The 21,155-nt window shown below is 34.2% G+C and overlaps 1 protein-coding gene across 2 annotated transcripts in view; it reads right to left on the reverse strand.

Moving 5' to 3' along the window:
• LOC148944646 (sushi, von Willebrand factor type A, EGF and pentraxin domain-containing protein 1-like) overlaps window positions 1–21,155 on the reverse strand; it is a 193,227-nt gene that overhangs the window by 52,573 nt on the left and 119,499 nt on the right. For both annotated transcript variants that reach the window (XM_089099707.1, XM_089099708.1), the window contains exon 19: window positions 8,658–8,994. In XM_089099707.1, the coding sequence (XP_088955833.1) occupies window positions 8,658–8,994 (337 nt within the window). The remainder of the gene's footprint in view (window positions 1–8,657; window positions 8,995–21,155) is intronic.

Genomic DNA, 21,155 nt, shown 5'->3' on the forward strand with positions numbered 1-21,155 from the left:
CACTTTAGCACCTTTGCTAAACTCAATGTGAACTGGATAAGTAGATAGAGGTGGCTGACACTTTATACACCAGCCTTTGAATTTATAGATTTAAAATCCACACTTTAGCACATTTACTAAACTCAATATGAACTGGCTATGTAGATAGAGGTGGCCGACCCTTTACACACCAGCATTTGAATATATAGATTTAAAATCTACACTTTAGCACCTTTACTAAACTCAATAGGAACTGGCTATGTAGATAGAGGTGGCAAACCCTTTATACACCAGCATTTGAATTTATGGATGTTAAAATAGACACTTTAGCCCCTTAAATAAACACATCAAGAACCAACTATGTAAATAGAGGTAGCTAAATCTTTACACGCCAGCATTTCAATTTATCAATGTTAAAAACCACACTTTAGCACCTTTGCCAAACTCATCAAGAACCGACTATGTAAATAGAGGTGGCTAAATCATTACACGCCAGCATTTCAATTTATCATTGTTAAAACACACACTTTAGCACCTTTTCTAAACTCATCAAGAAACGACTATGTAAATAGAGGTGGCCAACCCTTTACACACCAGCATTTGAATTTATTGGTGTTAAAAACCACACTTTAGCACCTTTACTAAACTCATCAAGAACCGCTTGTGCAAATAGAGGTGGCCAAACCTTTACACACCAGCATTTAAATCTATCAATGTTAAAACAAAACCTTTAGCACCTTTACCAAACTCATCAAGAACCACTTGTGTAAATAGAGGTGGCCAACCCTTTACACACCAGCATTTGAATATATAGATTTAAAATCCACACTTTAGCACCTTTACTAAACTCAATAGGAACTGGCTATGTAGATAGAGGTGGCTGACCCTTTACACACCAGCATTTGAATATATAGATTTAAAATCCACACTTTAGCACCTTTACTAAACTCAATATGAACTGGCTAAGTAGATAGAGGTGGCTGACCCTTTACACACCAGCATTTGAATTTATAGATGTAAAATCAACACTTTAGCACCTTTACTAAACTCAATAGGAACTGGCTTAGTAGATAGAGGTGGCTGACCCTTTACACACCAGCATTTGAATATATAGATTTAAAATCCACACTTTAGCACCTTTACTAAACTCAATAGGAACTGGCTATGTAGATAGAGGTGGCCGACCCTTTACACACCAGCATTTGAATTTATTGGTGTTAAAAACCACACTTTAGCACCTTTACTAAACTCATCAAGAACCGCTTGTGCAAATAGAGGTGGCCAAACCTTTACACACCAGCATTTAAATTTATCAATGTTAAAACAAACACTTTAGCACCTTTACCAAACTCATCAAGAACCACTTGTGTAAATAGACGTGGCCAACCCTTTACACACCAGCATTTGAATTTATAGATGTAAAAATCCACACTTTAGCACTTATACTAAACTCATCAAGAACTGACAACGTAAATACAGGTGGTCGACCCTTTGCACAACAGCATTTGAATTTATAGATGTTAAAATCCAAACTTTAGCACCTTCACTAAACTCATCAAGAACTGACTATGTAAATAGAGGAGGCCGACCCTTTACACACAAGCATTTGAATATATAGATTTAAAATCCACACTTTAGTACCTTTACTAAACTCAATAGTAACTGGCTATGTAGATAGAGGTGGCCGACCCTTTATACACCAGCATTTGAATATATAGATTTAAAATCCACACTTTAGCACCTTTAGTAAACTCAATAGGAACTGGCTATGTAGATAGAGGTGACCGACCCTTTACACACCAGCATTTGAATATATTGATTTAAAATCCACACTTTAGCACCTTTACTAAACTCAATAGGAACTGGCTATGTAGATAGAGGTGGCCGACCCTTTATACACCAGAATTTGAATATATAGATTTAAAATCCACACTTTAGCACCTTTACTAAACTCAATAGGAACTGGCTATGTAGATAGAGGTGGCCGACCCTTTATACACCAGCATTTGAATATATAGATTTAAAATCCACACTTTAGCACCTTTACTAAACTCAATAGGAACTGGCTATGTAGATAGAGGTGGTCGACCCTTTATACACCAGCATTTGAATATATTGATTTAAAATCCACACTTTAGCACACTTACTAAACTCAATAGGAACTGGCTATGTAGATAGAGGTGGCCGACCCTTTATACACCAGCATTTGAATATATAGATTTAAAATCCACACTTTAGCACCTTTACTAAACTCAATAAGAACTGGCTATGTAGATAGAGGTGGCCGACCCTTTATACACCAGCATTTGAATATATAGATTTAAAATCCACACTTTAGCACCTTTACTAAACTCAATAGGAACTGGCTATGTAGACAGAGGTGGCCGACCCTTTATACACCAGCATTTGAATATATAGATTTAAAATCCATACTTTAGCACCTTTACTAAACTCAATAGGAACTGGCTATGTAGATAGAGGTGGCCGACCCTTTATACACCAGCATTTGAATTTATAGATGTTAAAATCAACACTTTAGCACCTTCACTAAACTCATCAAGAACTGACTATGTATATAGAGGTGGCCGACCCTTTACACACAAGCATTTGAATATATAGATATAAAATCCACACTTTAGCACCTTTACTAAACTCAATAGGAACTGGCTATGTAGATAGATGTGGCCGACCCTTTATACACCAGCATTTAAATATTTAGATTTAAAATCCACATTTTAGCACCTTTACTAAACTCAATAGGAACTGGCTATGTAGATAGAGGTGGCCGACCCTTTATACACCAGCATTTGAATATATAGATTTAAAATCCACACTTTAGCACCTTTACTAAACTCAATAGGAACTGGCTATGTAGATAGAGGTGGCCGACCCTTTATACACCAGCATTTGAATATATAGCTTTAAAATCCACACTTTAGCACCTTTACTAAACTCAATAGGAACTGGCTATGTAGATAGAGGTGGTCGACCCTTTATACACCAGCATTTGAATATATTGATTTAAAATCCACACTTTAGCACCCTTACTAAACTCAATAGGAACTGGCTATGTAGATAGAGGTGGCCGACCCTTTACACACCAGCATTTGAATTTATAGATGTAAAAATCCACACTTTAGCACTTATACTAAACTCATCAAGAACTGACAACGTAAATATAGGTTGTGGACCCTTTGCACAACAGCATTTGAATTTATAGATGTTAAAATCCACACTTTAGCACCTTCACTAAACTCATCAAGAACTGACTATGTAAATAGAGGTGGCCGACCCCTTACACACCAGCATTTGAATATATAGATTTAAAATCCACACTTTAGCACCTTTACTAAACTCAATAGGAACTGGCTATGTAGATAGAGGTGGCCAACCATTTACACACCAGCATTTGAATATATAGATGTTAAAATCCACACTTTAGCACCTTCACTAAACTCATCAAAAACTGACTATGTAAATAGAGGTGGCCGACCCTTTACACACCAGCATTTGAATATATATATTTAAAATCCACACTTTAGCACCTTTACTAAACTCTATTGGTACTGGCTATGTAGATAGAGGTGGCCGACCCTTTAAACACCAGCATTTGAATATATAGATTTAAAATCCACACTTTAGCACCTTTACTAAACTCAATAGGAACTGGCTATGTAGATAGAGGTGACCGACCCTTTACACACCAGCATTTGAATATATAGATTTAAAATCCACACTTTAGCACCTTTACTGAACTCAATAGGAACTGGCTATGTAGATAGAGGTGGCCGACCCTTTATACACCAGCATTTGAATTTATGGATGTTAAAATAGACACTTTAGCCCCTTAAATAAACACATCAAGAACCAACTATGTAAATAGAGGTGGCTAAATCTTTACACGCCATTATTTCAATTTATCAATGTTAAAAACCACACTTTAGCACCTTTGCTAAACTCATCAAGAACCGACTATGTAAATAGAGGTGGCTAAATCCTTACACGCCACCATTTCAATTTATCAATGTTGAAACACACACTTTAGCACCTTTTCTAAACTCATCAAGAAACGACTATGTAGATAGAGGTGGCCAACACTTTACACACCAGCATTTGAATTTATTGGTGTTAAAAACCACACTTTAGCACCTTTACTAAACTCATCAAGAACCGCTTGTGCATATAGAGGTGGCCTAACCTTTACACACCAGCATTTAAATCTATCAATGTTAAAACAAACACTTTAGCACCTTTACAAAACTCATCAAGAACCACTTGTGTAAATAGAGGTGGCCAACCCTTTACACACCAGCATTTGAATTTATAGATGTAAAAATCCACACTTTAGCACTTATACTAAACTCATCAAGAACTGACAACGTAAATACAGGTGGTCGACCCTTTGCACAACAGCATTTGAATTTATAGATGTTAAAATCCACACATTAGCACCTTCACTAAACTCATCAAGAACTGACTATGTAAATAGAGGTGGCCGACCCTTTACACACCAGCATTTGAATATATATATTTAAAATCCACACTTTAGCACCTTTACTAAACTCAATAGGAACTGGCTATGTAGATAGAGGTGGCCGACCCTTTACACACCAGCATTTGAATTTATAGATGTAAAAATCCACACTTTAGCACTCATACTAAACTCATTAGGAACTGACAACGTAAATATATGTGGTCGACCCTTTGCACAACAGCATTTGAATTTATAGATGTTAAAATCCACACTTTAGCACCTTCACTAAACTCATCAAGAACTGACTATGTAAATATAGGTGGCCGACCCTTTACACACCAGCATTTGAATATATAGATTTAAAATCCACACTTTAGCACCCTTACTAAACTCAATAGGAACTGGCTATGTAGATAGAGGTGGCCGACCCTTTACACACCAGCATTTGAATTTATTGGTGTTAAAAACCACACTACAGCACCCTTACTAAACTCATCAAGAACTGACAACGTAAATACAGGTGGTCGACCCTTTGCACAACAGCATTTGAATTTATAGATGTTAAAATCCAAACTTTAGCACCTTCACTAAACTCATCAAGAACTGACTATGTAAATAGAGGCGGCCGACCCTTTACACACCAGCATTTGAATATATAGATTTAAAATCCACACTTTAGCACCTTTACTAAACTCAATAGGAACTGGCTATGTAGATAGAGGTGGCCAACCCTTTACACACCAGCATTTGAATTTATATATGTAAAAATCCACACTTTAGCACTTATACTAAACTCATCAAGAACTGACAACGTAAATATAAGTGGTCGACCCTTTGCACAACAGCATTTGAATTTATAGATGTTAGAATCCACACTTTAGCACCTTCACTAAACTCATCAAGAACTGACTATGTATACAGAGGAGGCCGACCCCTTACACACCAGCATTTGAATATATAGATTTAAAATCCACACTTTAGCACTTTTTCTAAACTCAATAGGAACTGGCTATGTAGATAGAGGTGGCCGACCCTTTACACACCAGCATTTGAATATATAGATTTAAAATCCACACTTTAGCACCTTTACTAAACTCAATATGAACTGGCTAAGTAGATAGAGGTGGCTTACCCTTTACACACCAGCATTTGAATATATAGATTTAAAATCCACACTTTAGCACCTTTACTAAACTCAATAGGAACTGGCTATGTAGATAGAGGTGGCCGACCCTTTATACACCAGCATTTGAATTTATTGATGTTAAAATAGACACTTTAGCCCCTTAAATAAACACATCAAGAACCAACTATGTTAATAGAGGTGGCTAAATCTTTACACGCCAGCATTTCAATTTATCAATGTTAAAATACACACTTTAGCACCTTTGCTAAACTCATCAAGAACCGACTATGTAAATAGAGGTGGCTAAATCCTTACACGCCAGCATTTCAATTTATCAATGTTAAAACACACACTTTAGCACCTTTTCTAAACTGATCAAGAAACGACTATGTAAATAGAGGTGGCCGACCCTTTACAAACTAGCATTTGAATTTATAGATGTTAAAATCCACACTTTAGCACCTTCACTAAACTCATCAAGAACTGACTATGTAGATAGAGGTGGCCGACCCTTTACACACCAGCATTTGAATATATAGATTTAAAATCCACACTTTAGCACATTTACTAAACTCAATAGGAACTGGCTATGTAGATAGAGGTGGCCGACCCTTTATACACCAGCATTTGAATATATAGATTTAAAATCCACACTTTAGCACCTTTACTAAACTCAATATGAACTGGCTATGTAGATAGAGGTGGCCGACCCTTTATACACCAGCATTTGAATATATAGATTTAAAATCCACACTTTAGCACTTTTACTAACCTCAATAGAAACTGGCTATGTAGATAGAGGTGGCCGACCCTTTATACACCAGCATTTGAATATATAGATTTAAAATCCACACTTTAGCACTTTCACTAAACTCATCAAGAACTGACTATGTAGATAGAGGTGGCCGACCCTTTACACACCAGCATTTGAATATATAGATTTAAAATCCACACTTTAGCACATTTACTAAATTCAATAGGAACTGGCTATGTAGATAGAGGTGGCCGACCCTTTATACACCAGCATTTGAATTTATGGATGTTAAAATAGACACTTTAGCCCCTTAAATAAACAAATCAAGAACCAACTATATAAATAGAGGTGGCTAAATCTTTACACGCCAGCATTTCAATTTATCAATGTTAAAAACCACACTTTAGCACCTTTGCTAAACTGATCAAGAACCGACTGTGTAAATAGAGGTGGCTAAATCCTTACACGCCAGCATTTCAATTTATCAATGTTAAAACACACACTTTAGCACCTTTTCTAAACTCATCAAGAAACGACTATGTAAATAGAGGTGGCCAACCCTTTACAAACTAACATTTGAATTTATTGGTGTTAAAACGACACTTTAGCACCTTTACTAAACTCATCAAAAACTGCTTGTGTAAATAAAGGTGGCCAACCCTTTACACACCAGCATTTGAATTTATCGAAGCTAAAATCCACACTTTAGCACCTTCACTAAACTCATCATGAACCGACTGTGTAAATAGAGGTGGCCGATCCTTTACACATCAGCATTTGAACTTATTGATATTAAAATCCAGAGTTCAGCACCTTTACAAAGTGATCAAGAACCGATTGTATAGATAGGAGTAAATAGGATTCATGCAAATGTGAGTAATATATAGTTTTTGCACTTATCGATGTTTAAGTTTAGACTTTAGTACCTTTACTTAACTCATCAAGAACTGATTTTATAAACAGGGATGGCCAACCCTTTACTGTTTTTTTTTTTTTTTTTTTTTACAGGAAAGTAGCAAGCTTATCACCCAGCCTTGCTGGAAGGGGGATCGAAAACTCGGCCCCGTATTGTAAAGCCGAACATCTCTCTACTGCGCTACAACAGGATTACCCTTTACATACCATTGTCCACAATGTTTGGTACTAAACATAATAAAAACCTTTTTTTCAACTGAAAGCAAGGAGTAACATTAAAACTTAAGCGAATAGACATTATTCCAAATATGAAATCCCCCTCCTCACCACCTCATTATTCACGCTAATATTTTTAAGTGCTATAAAAAAACTTCTTATTTTAAATAGACTGCCCTTGTGTTTCAGGAGTCGTTTTTAAAGAATTGGGACAAACAAACCAAATTTAGTGTAAAGAGTGAGGTATCAAGGAGGGGGCACCCCCCTCTTATACTGAATAATTTCTGTACCATATAGTGTTTATTTAGCATTTTGTATTTGTGATAATAGGTATTCCATTACTATTTAAGACCCTTGCAATCATTCAATGGGCCAAGTACGGCATATCTGCAACAGCATGTTGTAGATATGCCATAGCATATCTGCACAACATGTTGTGCTAGATATGAGGTGAATATATTCGGATTTGTTTATGGTACAACAAATCATTATACTTACATTAGTGAATACCAAGCAATGAACAGGAATTCAATCGTGAGCTGCATTCAAGTTGGAAGGAGGCAGACGGGGAGGAAACTATGAAAATACTGAGATTTTTTACAATTTTCAAATATGTAATCTTCAGAAAGATTAGTTTTTAATCCAAACAGTATCGTTTTTTACTCCAAACACTTTACTACTGATGAACACTTTATTTACTACTTTATCAGTTTAACTACTGATGACGGTCACTGCATATGTGACCGAAAGATCTAGTATTTTTGTGAATTTTATCACTGTTTATGAAATTTATCACTGTCTATTAAAAGGATTTTATCCCTGTTTGAATTTTTATTTATCCAAACACTTTGCACACTTTTATTAATAGAAAACCGTCCTTCCTAGTATAAGTACCTATGAAAAGAAAACAAAGGGGTATTGACAGTTAAGCCATTTTCAATTGTCCTTATTTTGAGTAGTTTGCTTGCAGTAGTTATAATGGTGCATTTTTAACTGACTCGACCTTAGATACAATATTAGATTTAACTTACCGAAAATTGAACTTAAAATTTATTATAATTATAAAAAAGCCAACATAGCATTTCACCTCATCAAAATGTCAGCAAAAAAATAAACATTCCCGTGCAATCTGTCTCAGTTTACCATAAATTTAAGATATTTGACACAAAATAAAATATAAATAGAAGAAAGACCTGTAGTTTGTAGCCTTCGTTGCAATGATAATACAATTCCGACTTGTAAGTTGTTGCCTCCGGATAATCAAAGTTTCCATTTTCCGGTCTTCTGGGTTTGCCACAGTCAACTGGAACGCAAATAGGTGGCTCTGGTTCCCAGACACCATTTACACATATCAGAAGAGAATTTTCTTTCGGTGTCAAAAAGTACCCATCAACACATGAAATTTGATGAACTGACTCTATGGTTAGCTGTGTGGAGTTGGAAAACAAAACAGTTGAATTAAGCAACGGGCACGTAATTATTTCACAAATCGGATCTTCACCACTCCAAGATCCGGAATACTGGCAAAACCTGTTGAGGAAAAACATGTTTTATAGATTTCTAAAAAGTTTAATGCAAGTAAAGGTGCGCTAATACACATAAAGAAATCTGTGGGATATTCTATTTCAACAATATTATACGGAAAATCTACTGAATATGTTATTAGGCAGAGAGCCAAGGACCTTCGAAACAATCGCAGGAAGCTTAATAAAGAAGCTTGAGATGTAGGTCATCCAGAAAAAAGCAAAAGTTGGGCTATCTATGATTCTCCAACATATCTAAGAAGGGAAGGTATCTAAGATTGAGCGGAGTGGTTAGTACGCTAGACTTGAAATCCTTTGTCCTGTAGGGCAAGAATTTGAGTCCTGGTGTCATTGGTTTGGAGCAAAGGTTCAATGGTGTGACTCGTTTATCGCTATATTTATTTGGCACAGATTTCATCCTTATTCAAAATATTCTATCGCAACAGAGGGAAAACCGCCGTTCTTCAATTACTGTCTTTAAAAGTTGGAGAAAAACCGTTACCAGAGAATGAAACAGAACGGATTCATTCTAAACTAACTTTTTCACATGCTGACCAATGGTCTACCTTGCGCAGGTTCTGATCTCCTAATTCAAAGATTTTGGCCAGGAGTGCCATAAGTGGTTGAGGGCAAATCATCGGACACTTCCCGTGTATTTCCCACAGATTTCGTCAGGTATACATTTAGAGCTGGGTCGACCCTGGCTTGGCTGACAGAGTCACACCGTTGACCCCTGTTCCCAACCAAATAACAAGGGACGTCAGGACTCAAACCCCTGCATTAACTTTAGATTTGACTCTGCGTTCACTCAATTTACATTAGAAATATTTTCCTAAAAAGTTTTTGTAAATCATGGGCTAGCGTCCATCGCAACTTTAGCGTCCAAATTAGTAATATCAGGACGTTTTAACGTCACTCTGCTCGCACACGAAAAGACTTGATTTTTAGGTAATACTTCAGGAAGCTGTAGGAATTTATTTTCAAATTCTCTTTGCTTTTCGCATAATGTGTGTGCTATTATAAATTTTAAAACAGTACTATAGTTAATTCTAGTAGTAATCAACCTTATACTTTGCATAGGCCCCTGTACCAAACAGGTTTCTGGTGGGTATAGTCTGGTTTGATGGGTATAATCTGGTTTGGTGGGTACAACCTGGTTTGGTGAGTATAATCTGGTTTGATATACCGGATTTCTAATTCACGGTATACATGTCTTTTTTTAGGGTAAGCCAGTGTTAGAAAACCAGCGTGTCTTGTTTCGCTGTTAATATATTCAATTATTTTCTCAATTTGCAAAAAAGGTGTTCCATTTGCGTAACTCCGCTCTGAATGTCCTTAATGAGGATATAAATAATATGGAATGACATTGTGACTTAACCTAGCTTTACATCTCCGATGTGGTCTGTATAATACACAAGTAACGTTTGAAAAGTATTGTCAATTTAAAATAGGATCTAACGTCCCCTTCGTTCCCCCATTTCTGAGGGGCAGGGGAGGGTAGGGGAGGGGAGAGGGAGTCAGTTTTGGAGATTTCTGATAACAAGTACCATTCATTGAGATCGGAGCTCTATGTCGGCTCGTTTTATATACTTCAGCTTGTGTATTTATTTGTGTTAAATAAAAATCTGGAATATGTAAAATGAAAAAACAGGTATTTAATCAAAATGTACGATGCTACTAATTAAAGAATAGTCGGCTACACTCAGAATTGTTTGCATGATGGTTCAGTTAAAGAGGTCTCACTTGCAGGAGGGTTCAGATGCATGGGGGTTCACTTGCTTGGGGTTCAGTTACACGGGTATTCAGTTACAATGGAACCCACACAAAAACAATGGGGCACACACAAAAGCCAAATGAATGACATTGCGACTTGACCTAGCTTTACCTCTCCGATGTGGTCTGTATAATACACATCTGGGGAGGGGAGAATGGAGGTAAGTATTTAGTTTAAAAAATGCTAGGAGGACTTGAGTTTTTGGGTAGGGTGAAAAATGGTACTTATTCAATATCCTGGTAAACATTATACCTCATTCTTTTATTCTAACTTAACTTCTAGGAATAGGACTTCATTCCATCGGCTAAATCAGTTTATTCATCTATAACGGTGAACAAAAAGACTATTAATTCTCCGTATTCTTCTTCTTCGTCTGGTCATGCGCCCATTCCTCCTTCTCTCTTCTTCTTCTGATCATGCGCCCATTCCTCCTTCTGACGCGGGGTCAGTTGAAGTCTCAGTATCCGGTAAAAATGGCATATTCCACTCGTTCTCTACACCTTATAATAACCATCATGAGTAATATAGTGTGTGTCATCGATCTTAGGTTCCCGATCTAGACATGAAAATTAAAAGGCTTAAAATATATGGAATTTGTATAAGCTGTAATGAACAAAAATTATTACTTCACGATCGATCTTATATACATAAAGATAATGTATTAAAAAGACCGTCAATTATGTACAAATTAAAAACTATTTATTATATCAGTAAAAAAAAGGGGATAAAAGATTTCTTATAAAAAACGGTATCTCTTTTCCCCCTAAACCCCAAAAAACTAAAGTTTAAATATTGTAAACGCAGTTAGGAACCACTGTTTGCAATCCATTTCTCCATTGAGAGGACCTGTTTGACTGACCAAAAATATTTTGAAACAAAATTTTAGTAACATATTCTACACTGTGAACAGTGTAAAAACAAATCCTCTTGATATTATTTGAAGAAATAATTACATTAAAATTAAATTAAAAAAAAACATGTTTTTCCCATTGAAAGTAAGAAGTAACATTAGAAGTTAAAACAAATGAAAATTATTACATATATGAACTAGATTGCACCGCTCGTCAACACCTCACTCTTTGCGTTAAAATCTTGGTACTTTTAAAAGAGGTTCTTATTGTTCTAATTAAACGAACCTTGTGTTTTAGGAGTCGTTCTTAAGGAATTATTTTTTTTCCATACCCCCTTTTTATGTTGTTTTTTAAACATTTGTTAATGTATATATTATTTATTTTTTTTCAGTTTTACCAGTTTTTATCTTTTTAACTAGTTGCCATTTTGCAGATTTTAATATAACTGACAAAGGAATCATATAGCATTCCGATATTTATTTTTTTTTTTTGCAAAAACTGAATTTTGTTTCTAAACTATTACATTTTTATCCTATTTTGTTTTATTTAATTAGCATTAACCGAACTTTACTTCTTGTATGGTTTACAGCTAATAGAACAGTACCGTAGAATTTTACTAAACTTTTTTTTATTTATCGAGCTGCACTTTACTTTCAACTTGTTTCCCGAAAACTGTTTAAAATTAGGTTGTTTTTTTTGTAGTTGTTTTCGTTTTTGCTTTACTATTAGACTTGATAGGAATTATTATAAAGGACTTAAATTATTTAAACAGGTAAAACTTATCACACAAAATATAAATTTTAGTAGCATAAGCTTGGGCTATTAAGCGTTTGAATCGACAGCTAATAGAACAGTACCGTAGAATTTTACTAAACTTTTTGTTTATTTATAAAAATGTACTATCTTAAAAATTTTGGGGAACATAAGACACATATCAAATGATATTAACATTTTGATTATTAAATATCAGTATATGTATATTAAACGGACAATGCACATTCACGTGTATTTTTCAGTAAAGTGCAAATTTTGTTCTGGTCTTGGGAAGGCATAGGGGTTTCGCGCCCAACTTATGTTAATTTCTGCTCGTTTTGAGTTTGACTCGGTTAATTATTGTAATTTCTGCTCATTTTGGGTTTCATTTATTTATCGATGCTGATTTGTGGCAGTTTCACGATTGGTAGATTATTTGATGTTATTTTTGCTAATTTTTTGTTTAATGAAGTTCTTTACTTTTCTTTGAAAAACTTATTTTGTGGAAAAAGTGTTTTTGTTTTATTTTTTTCTAATTAAGAACGAAAATCCTTTTGTGGAAACAACTTGTGTTTTTGCGAGGAACGTCATTTTTGTAATGAGACCCAGAAAGCGTTTCAAAAAAAATTCTTCCCTGGATTTGCCATAAATTCGCTGCTTACGCTAATTAACCAAGTAAGCAAATATATCAAAGAAAAAAAGACGTCTGTAAGGGTATTTCAGTCCTTTACGTACACGCAAAGGAACCAAAAGCTTCCCCCAAAAAGAGAATTTTCTAAAATGGAGCACATTTCAACTGGACTCAGAAATACTAACCTTTAATAGCCTGAATCGGGCTTCAAAAACTCCGGATTGCTAAAAGATTAATTACAAATAGGACGTTAGCCCAATAAGTTTTATCAAATAGTTCATAGTGTTAAATTGTAATGAAGAAGCGACTTAGCTCAATTGTAACCAAAACTCAAAAATGGATATTTTGATAACAATTGACAGGAATTGGGTTTTTATGCAGATTGCAATTATATAAATTTCATTACGTTTAATATCTAACCACCAAATGCTCCAAGCCTCAGAAGAAAAAGGGATTTTGAAAACAGGGAGCCTGATTTTCGAAAAAGGGAGAAACGCCCCCCCCCCCCCCCAAAAAAAGTCAATAAGTTGGGCGCGAAACCCCATATGCCTTCCCAAGACCAGAACAAAATTTGCACTTTACTGAGAAATACGAGTGAATAAAATGACTGAATTCCAAAATCAAAATGAATTTTGCATTTAATACTTTCCGTTTAAACTTAAAATATGCTAAAAGAAGGTTCTCGTGAAACTATTGCAGTTTCTATAAAAATGACTGAATTACAAAATCAAAATTAAATTGTATTTACTACTTTTCGTTTAAACTATTGCAGTTTCTATAAAAATTTGAAAGCTAAAAGTTAAAAAGCTGCTCACCATGTTTAGCGAAATAAAAGCTTCTATTTGTGTTCCACATCATGATTCGAATTGTAAGAAGGAACTGAACACACATCACTGCATTTTTAAGGCATTTTTATAAGTTTTTATCTTGGAAATTAAAAGAAATTAAACCCCATTCTTATCAGATTCAAACGCTTAATATCCCCAAGCATATGCAGTAACGGTTAATTATTACGAAAATCTATGAGGAATCATAGATTTAGAGGAATCTATATCTTGGGAATTAAAAGAAATTAAACTTCTTCTTATCAGATTCAAACGCTTAATAGCCCAAGCATATGCGACTCAAATTTCTCTTTAGAGTGCTAACGTGTATCTGATTAAATAATTTAAGTCCAGTTTCATAATTCCTATCAAGTCTAACAGTAAACCAAAAACGAAAACAACTGCAAAAAAAAAACAACCCTAATTTTAAACAGTTTTTGGGAAACAAGGTGAAAGTAAAGTGCAACTCGTATAAATGAAACCTAAAACGAACAAAAACTACAATAATTAACCGAGTCAATCTCAAAACGAGCAGAAATTAACATAAGTTGGGCGCAAAACCCCATATGCCTTCCCAAGACACGAACAAAATTTTCACATTACTTAAAAAATACAAATTGTTTTAATTTTAAACCTTTAATAATTAAAATGATATTAAAATTTTTATTACTAAATATCATTATATGTATATTAAACTGACAAGCCACATTCACTTTTTTTTTTCAGTAAAGTGCAATTTTTGTTCTGGTCTTGGGAAGGCATATGGGGTTTCACGCCCAACTTATTGACTTTTTGGGGGGTGTTTCTCCCTTTTTTGAAAATCAGGCTCCCGGTTTTCAAAATCCCTTTTTCTTCAGAGGCTTGGAGCATTTGGTGGGTAGATATTAAACGTAATGATAAACAAAAAATTAGAAAAAAAACATCAAATAATCTACCAGTCATGAAACTGCCACAAATCAGCATCGATAAATAAATGAAACCCAAAATGAACAGAAATTACAATAATTAACCGAGTCAAACTCAAAACGAACAGAAATTAACATAAGTTGGGCGCGAAACTCCCTATGCCTTCCCAAGACCAGAACAAAATTTGCACTTTACTGAAAAATACAAGTGAATGTACATTGTCAGTTTAATATACATATACTGATATTTAGTAATCAAAATGTTAATATCATTTGATATGTGTCTTATGTTCCCCAAAATTTTTAAGATAGTACATTTTTATAAATAAAAAAAAAGTTTAGTAAAATTCTACGGTACTGTTCTATTAGCTGTAAACCATACAAGAAGTAAAGTTCGGTTAATGCTAATGAAATAAAACAAAATAGGATAAAAATGTAATAGTTTAGAAACAAAATTCAGTTTTTGCAAAAAAAAAAAAATAAATATCAGAATGTTATATGATTCCTTTGTCAGTTATATTAAAATCTAAAAAATGGCAACTATTTAAAAAGATAAAAACTGTTAAAACTGAAAAAAAAAAATAATATATACATTAACAAATGTTTAAAAAACAACATAAAACGGGGGTATGAAAAAAAAAGAATTCCTTAAGAACGACTCCTAAAACACAAGGTTCGTTTAATTAGAACAATAAGAAGCTCTTTTAAAAGTACCAAGATTTTAGCGCAAAGAGTGAGGTGTTGAGGAGCGGTGCACTCTCGTTCATATACGTAATAATTTTCATTTGTTTTAAGTTCTAATGTTGCTCCTTACTTTCAATTGGAAAAACATGTTTTTGTTTTTAATTTAACTTTTATGTAATTATTTCTTCAAATAATATCAAGAGGATTTGTTTTTACGCTGCTCACAGTGTAAAATGTCTTACTAAAATTTTTTTTCAAAATATTTTTGGTCTATCGACCTAGTGGTACTAAAATATCATAAGAGGGCTCATTTGACTGGAAATTAAAAGTTCTAGTGCCATTTTTAAGTGACCAAAAAGATTGGATGGTAACTACGCCGCCTCTCACGCCTCTTTTTTCCGAAATCGTGCAGTCAAAATTTGACACGACACACAAAATGTGCACCATTTTAGAAAATTATATTTTTGGGGAAAGCTTTTGGTTCCTTTACGTGTACGTAAAGGACTGAAATACCCTTACAGACGTCTTCTTTTCTTCGATATATTTGCTGACTTGGTTATTCAGCGTAAGCAGCGAATTTATGGCAAATCCAGGGAAGAATTTTTTTTGAAACGCTTTCTGGGTCTCATTACAAAAATGACGTTCCTCGCAAAAACACAAGTTGTTCCCACAAAATGATTTTTGTTCTTAATTAGAAAAAATTAAAACAAAAGCACTTTTTCCACAAAATAAGTTTTTTAAAGAAAAGTAAAGAACTCCATGAAACAAAAAATTTGCAAAAATAACATCAAATAATCTACCAATCGTGAAACTGCCACAAATAAACATCGATAAATAAATGAAGCCCAAAATGAACAGAAATTACAATAATTAACTGAGTCAAACTCAAAACGATCAGAAATAAACATAAGTTCGGCGCGAAACTTCTATGCCTTCCCAAGACCAGAACAAAATTTGCACTTTATTGAAAAATACAAGTGAATGTGCAATGTCAGTTTAATATACATTTATTTTAATTTATTAATAGAAATGCTAATATCATTTGGTATGTGTCTTATTTCCCCCAGAAATTTTTATGATGGTAGATTTTTATAAATAAAAAAAAAGTTTAGTAAAATTCTACGGTACTGTTCCATTAGCTGTAAATTCAAACGCTTAATAGCACAAGCATATGCGACTCAAATTTCTCTTTAGAGTACTAACGTGTATCTGATGAAATAATTTAAGTCCAGTTTCAGAATTCCTATCAAGTCGAACAGTAAAGCAAAAACGAAAACAACTGCAAAAAAACCCCTAACTTTAAACAGTTTTTGGGAAACAGGGTGAAAGTAAAGTGCAACTCTATAAATAAAAAAAAAGTTTAGTAAAATTCTACGGTACTGTTCTATTAGCTGTAAACCATACAAGAAGTAAAGTTCGGTTAATGCTAATGAAATAAAAAAAAATAGGATAAAAATTTAATAGTTTAGAAACAAAATTCAGTTTTTGCAAAAAAATAAATAAATATCGGAATGCTATATGATTCCTTTGTCAGTTATATTAAAATCTGGAAAATGGCAACTAGTTAAAAAGATAAAAACTGGTAAAACTTAAAAAAATAAATAATATATACATTAACAAATGTTTAAAAAACCACACAAAAAGGGGATATGAAAAAAAAAGAATTCCTTAAGAACGACTCGTAAAACACAAGGTTCGTTTAATTAGAACAATAAGAAGCTCTTTTAAAAGTACTAAGAGTTTAGCGCAAAGAGTGAGGTGTTGAGGAGCAGTGCAATCTCGTTCATATACGTAATAATTTTCATTTGTTTTAAGTTCTAATGTTGCTCCTTACTTTCAATTGTAAAAATATGTTTTTGTTTTTAATTTAATTTTTATGTAATGATTTCTTCAAATAATATCGAGAGGATTTGTTTTTACACTGTTCACAGTGTAGAATGTGTTACTAAAATTTTGTTTCAAAATATTTTTGGTCAGTCAAACAGGTCCTCTCAATGGAGAAATGGATTGCAAACAGTGGTTTCTAACTGCGTTTACAATATTTAAACTTTAGTTTTTTGGGGTTTAGGGGGAAAAGAGATACCGTTTTTTATAAGAAATCTTTTATCCCCTTTTTTTTACTGATATAATAAATAGTTTTTAATTTGTACATAATTGACGGTCTTTTTAATACATTATCTTTATGTATATAAGATCGATCGTGAAGCAATAATTTTTGTTCATTACAGCTTATACAAATTCCATATATTTTATGCCTTTTAATTTTCATGTCTAGATCGGGAACCTAAGATCGATGACACACACTATATTACTCATGATGGTTATTATGAGGTGTGGAGAACGAGTGGAATATGCAATTTTTACCGGATACTGAGACGTCAACTGACCCCGAGTCAGAAGGAGGAATGGGCGCATGATCAGAAGAAGAAGAGAGAAGGAGGAACGGGCGCATGACCAGAAGAAGAAGAAGAATACGGAGAATTAATAGTCTTTTTGTTCACCGCTATAGATGAATAAACTGATTTAGCCGATGGAATGAAGTCCTATTCCTAGAAGTTAAGTTAGAATAAAAGAATGAGGTATAATGTTTACCAGGATATTGAATAAGTACCATTTTTCACCCTACCCACAAAACTCAAGTCCTCGTAGCATTTTTTAAACTAAATACTTACCTCCATTCTCCCCTCCCCAGATGTGTATTATACAGACCACATCGGAGAGGTAAAGCTAGGTCAAGTCGCAATGTCATTCATTTGGCTTTTGTGTGTGCCCCATTGTTTTTGTGTGGGTTCCATTGTAACTGAATCCCCGTGTAAATGAACCCCAAGCAAGTGAACCCCCATGCATCTGAACCCTCGTGCAAGTGAGACCTCTTTAACTGAACCATCATGCAAACAATTCTGAGTGTAGCCTACTATTATTTAATTAGCAGCATCGTACATTTTGTTTAAATACTTATTTTTTCATTTTCCAGATTTAAGATTTTTATTTAACACAAATGAATAGACAAGCTGAAGTATTTAAAACGAGCCAACATAGAGCTACGATCGCAATGAATGGTACTTGTTATCAGAAATCTCCAAAACTGACTCCCTCTCCCCTCCCCTACCCTCCCCTGCCCCTCAGAAATGGGGGAACGAAGGGGACGTTAGATCCTATTTTAAATTGACAATACTTTTCAAACGTTACTTGTGTATTATACAGACCACATCGGAGATGTAAAGCTAGGTTAAGTCACAATGTCATTCTATATTATTTATATCCTCATTAAGGACATTCAGAGCAGAGTTACGCAAATGGAACACCTTTTTTGCAAATTGAGAAAATAATTGAATATATTAACAGCGAAACAAGACACGCTGGTTTTCTAACACTGGCTTACCCTAAAAAAAGACATGTATACCGTGAATTAGAAATCCGGTATATCAAACAAGATTATACTCACCAAACCAGATTGTACCCACCAAACCAGATTATACCCATCAAACCAGACTATACTCACCAGAAACCTGTTTGGTACAGGGGCCTATGCAAAGTATAAGGTTGATTACTACTAATTCTGATAGATTATGGTTTTTAAAAATTGTTGATGCAAGGTTGAATAATAAGTGTTAACAAACTTAAGAGTGCAAGAAATTGGCTATTGACTTATGGTCAACAGCTAGAAATTTTAAGACTCTTTATTGTAATTTCATTTTATTCATTAATTTTTTGGCCATTCGATAAAAATCGGATTATATTATTCATAATCTCGATTATGAATAATATAATCCGAGACAAATTTTCCGACAATCTAGATCGCGAAAATCCAGTTCTACTGACAATCGGGATTGTGAACTCACAGTCTAGGTTGTAAATTTACTATTTTACTGATAATCTAGATCACGAAAATGCTGTTCCACTGACAATCAGAATTACGAGTTCATAATCTAGATTGTAAATTTGTCGTTTTACTGACAATCAAGATTACGAAATGTTCCATTGAAATGTGTGATCGTGAGCTCATAATCTAGATTGTAAACTCGATAGATCCGCTTTGAAAAAGCTTGTGGTTTAGATTGTGAATTTTGCCCGGTTATGGGCCGGGTCTAGGAATTTTACTGTTCCACAGTCTTTAATAAGATAAGTCAGTTTTATAAACTTCTTTACTTAACAATTAATTCTCAGTGCTGTTTCAAGAATCTAGTTTGTCAGAGAGAAACATCTTAGAATACCCAGGATAGGGCTGCAGCAGCACGATGTTCTGCTCATAAATACTAACTGTTAATCTTAGAAGAAAGTTCGTATGTGGTAATGACTGTGAGAAAATCTACTGGAAACTCGCAAACGAATTATGTAAATTTCACACATTCAATTTTCGGATTATACGTAGTATGCCTTAATCACAAACGTATAGTTGTCTAGAAAAATTGTTCCTCAACAGTGGGATCCTCCACTTTTTCTGAAAGCCAATATTTAATTTCGCAACCAGAGAAATTTTTGACGTGAAAAGGTTGAAAAAAGTCAAATTTGATCGCATGCAAATCCCTACCAATGTGTGCAGCAAAACACTTCAATGGCAAGGACATATTCTTGGCTCTTTACAAAATTCCCGTAGCTATTGTAATTTTTCCAGGTGGCAAGACAGTGGTGTCGTTTCAGAGGGCAAGGGGGCAGCTCCCCCCAATAATATGGAAAAAAATCATTATATAACCCATGCCCCTTTATTCTATGAATGGAAATCCCTCTTGCCCCCCTCCCAAATAAAAATACTGGAGCTACGCCCCTGGCAAGAACCAAGCATTAATTGAGGTAGGATAAGGGAACCATTTTTCTTTCAAAGTAGAAACCCCATTTTGAGTATCTGCTTGGTTTAAATACCACGAGCTGGTGACATATTTTATGTACTTCTAAATGATAAATTTTTAAATTTTAATAGCCTATAAATGATATAACATATAAATAAATAAACCGTAGCTTGAATATACTTATCCCACAAGCACATTTTGTATTTAAATTCAAAATACTTTACACATAAAATCTAGGCTAATTACCACTCAGCTTCTTTGCTTTTGGAAAGCTTATAATAAAAAAAGAAACGAACTGTTACTTTTCTTTTTATAAAACAACAATCATTATCTTTTTTGTTATCCAAACCATAAGGTTTTCAATTTATTCTTTTCTTTCTTAAGGAGCAGCCTTTTGATAAGAAAAAAACTGATCATCTTTATCCTAGATCTTTTTGGTTCCAGGTAAAATTTTACTACACATAATTCACCACCCAATCGGTAGATTAAATTCCACTGGCGGATCTAAAGCAAAATCTCGGAGGGGTCCAATGTGACGAGGCCGTCAACAATTGACCAAACTGATAAGTTTATTTAAAAAAAAAGTAAAAAAAATGAAACGAAGGCACCAGAGAGATTCAGGGGGAGGCTCACCCCAGCTCCCTGACCTGCCTCTGTTTCATTTAATGATTTTTCATGCAGTTCAGGAAGTGTGTGAAAAAAAGGGCCTAACCCGAAACAAATTGCAATAGAAATGACTAGCCAACTCAGAAAAATTGGGTGATTCCAAATGTGTAAAGTTTACTCGCTGTTTCACAAGTAGCTTTTTTTTTTAAGGTAAGGTTGATTTTGAGGAGGTGAAATTCGTGTTTCCAAATAAAGGCGTACAACAGCAAAATTTATATCTAGAATAGGGGAATAGGTCACGGTGATTATGTTACTTTTATTTGAATGTAAAATTAATGCTTGGGTTTTTTTAG

Source organism: Artemia sp. Qi Xiang Cuo, chromosome 14, assembly GCF_049724085.1.
Source record: "Artemia sp. Qi Xiang Cuo chromosome 14, ASM4972408v1, whole genome shotgun sequence".
NCBI classification, from domain to species: domain Eukaryota; kingdom Metazoa; phylum Arthropoda; class Branchiopoda; order Anostraca; family Artemiidae; genus Artemia; species Artemia sp. Qi Xiang Cuo.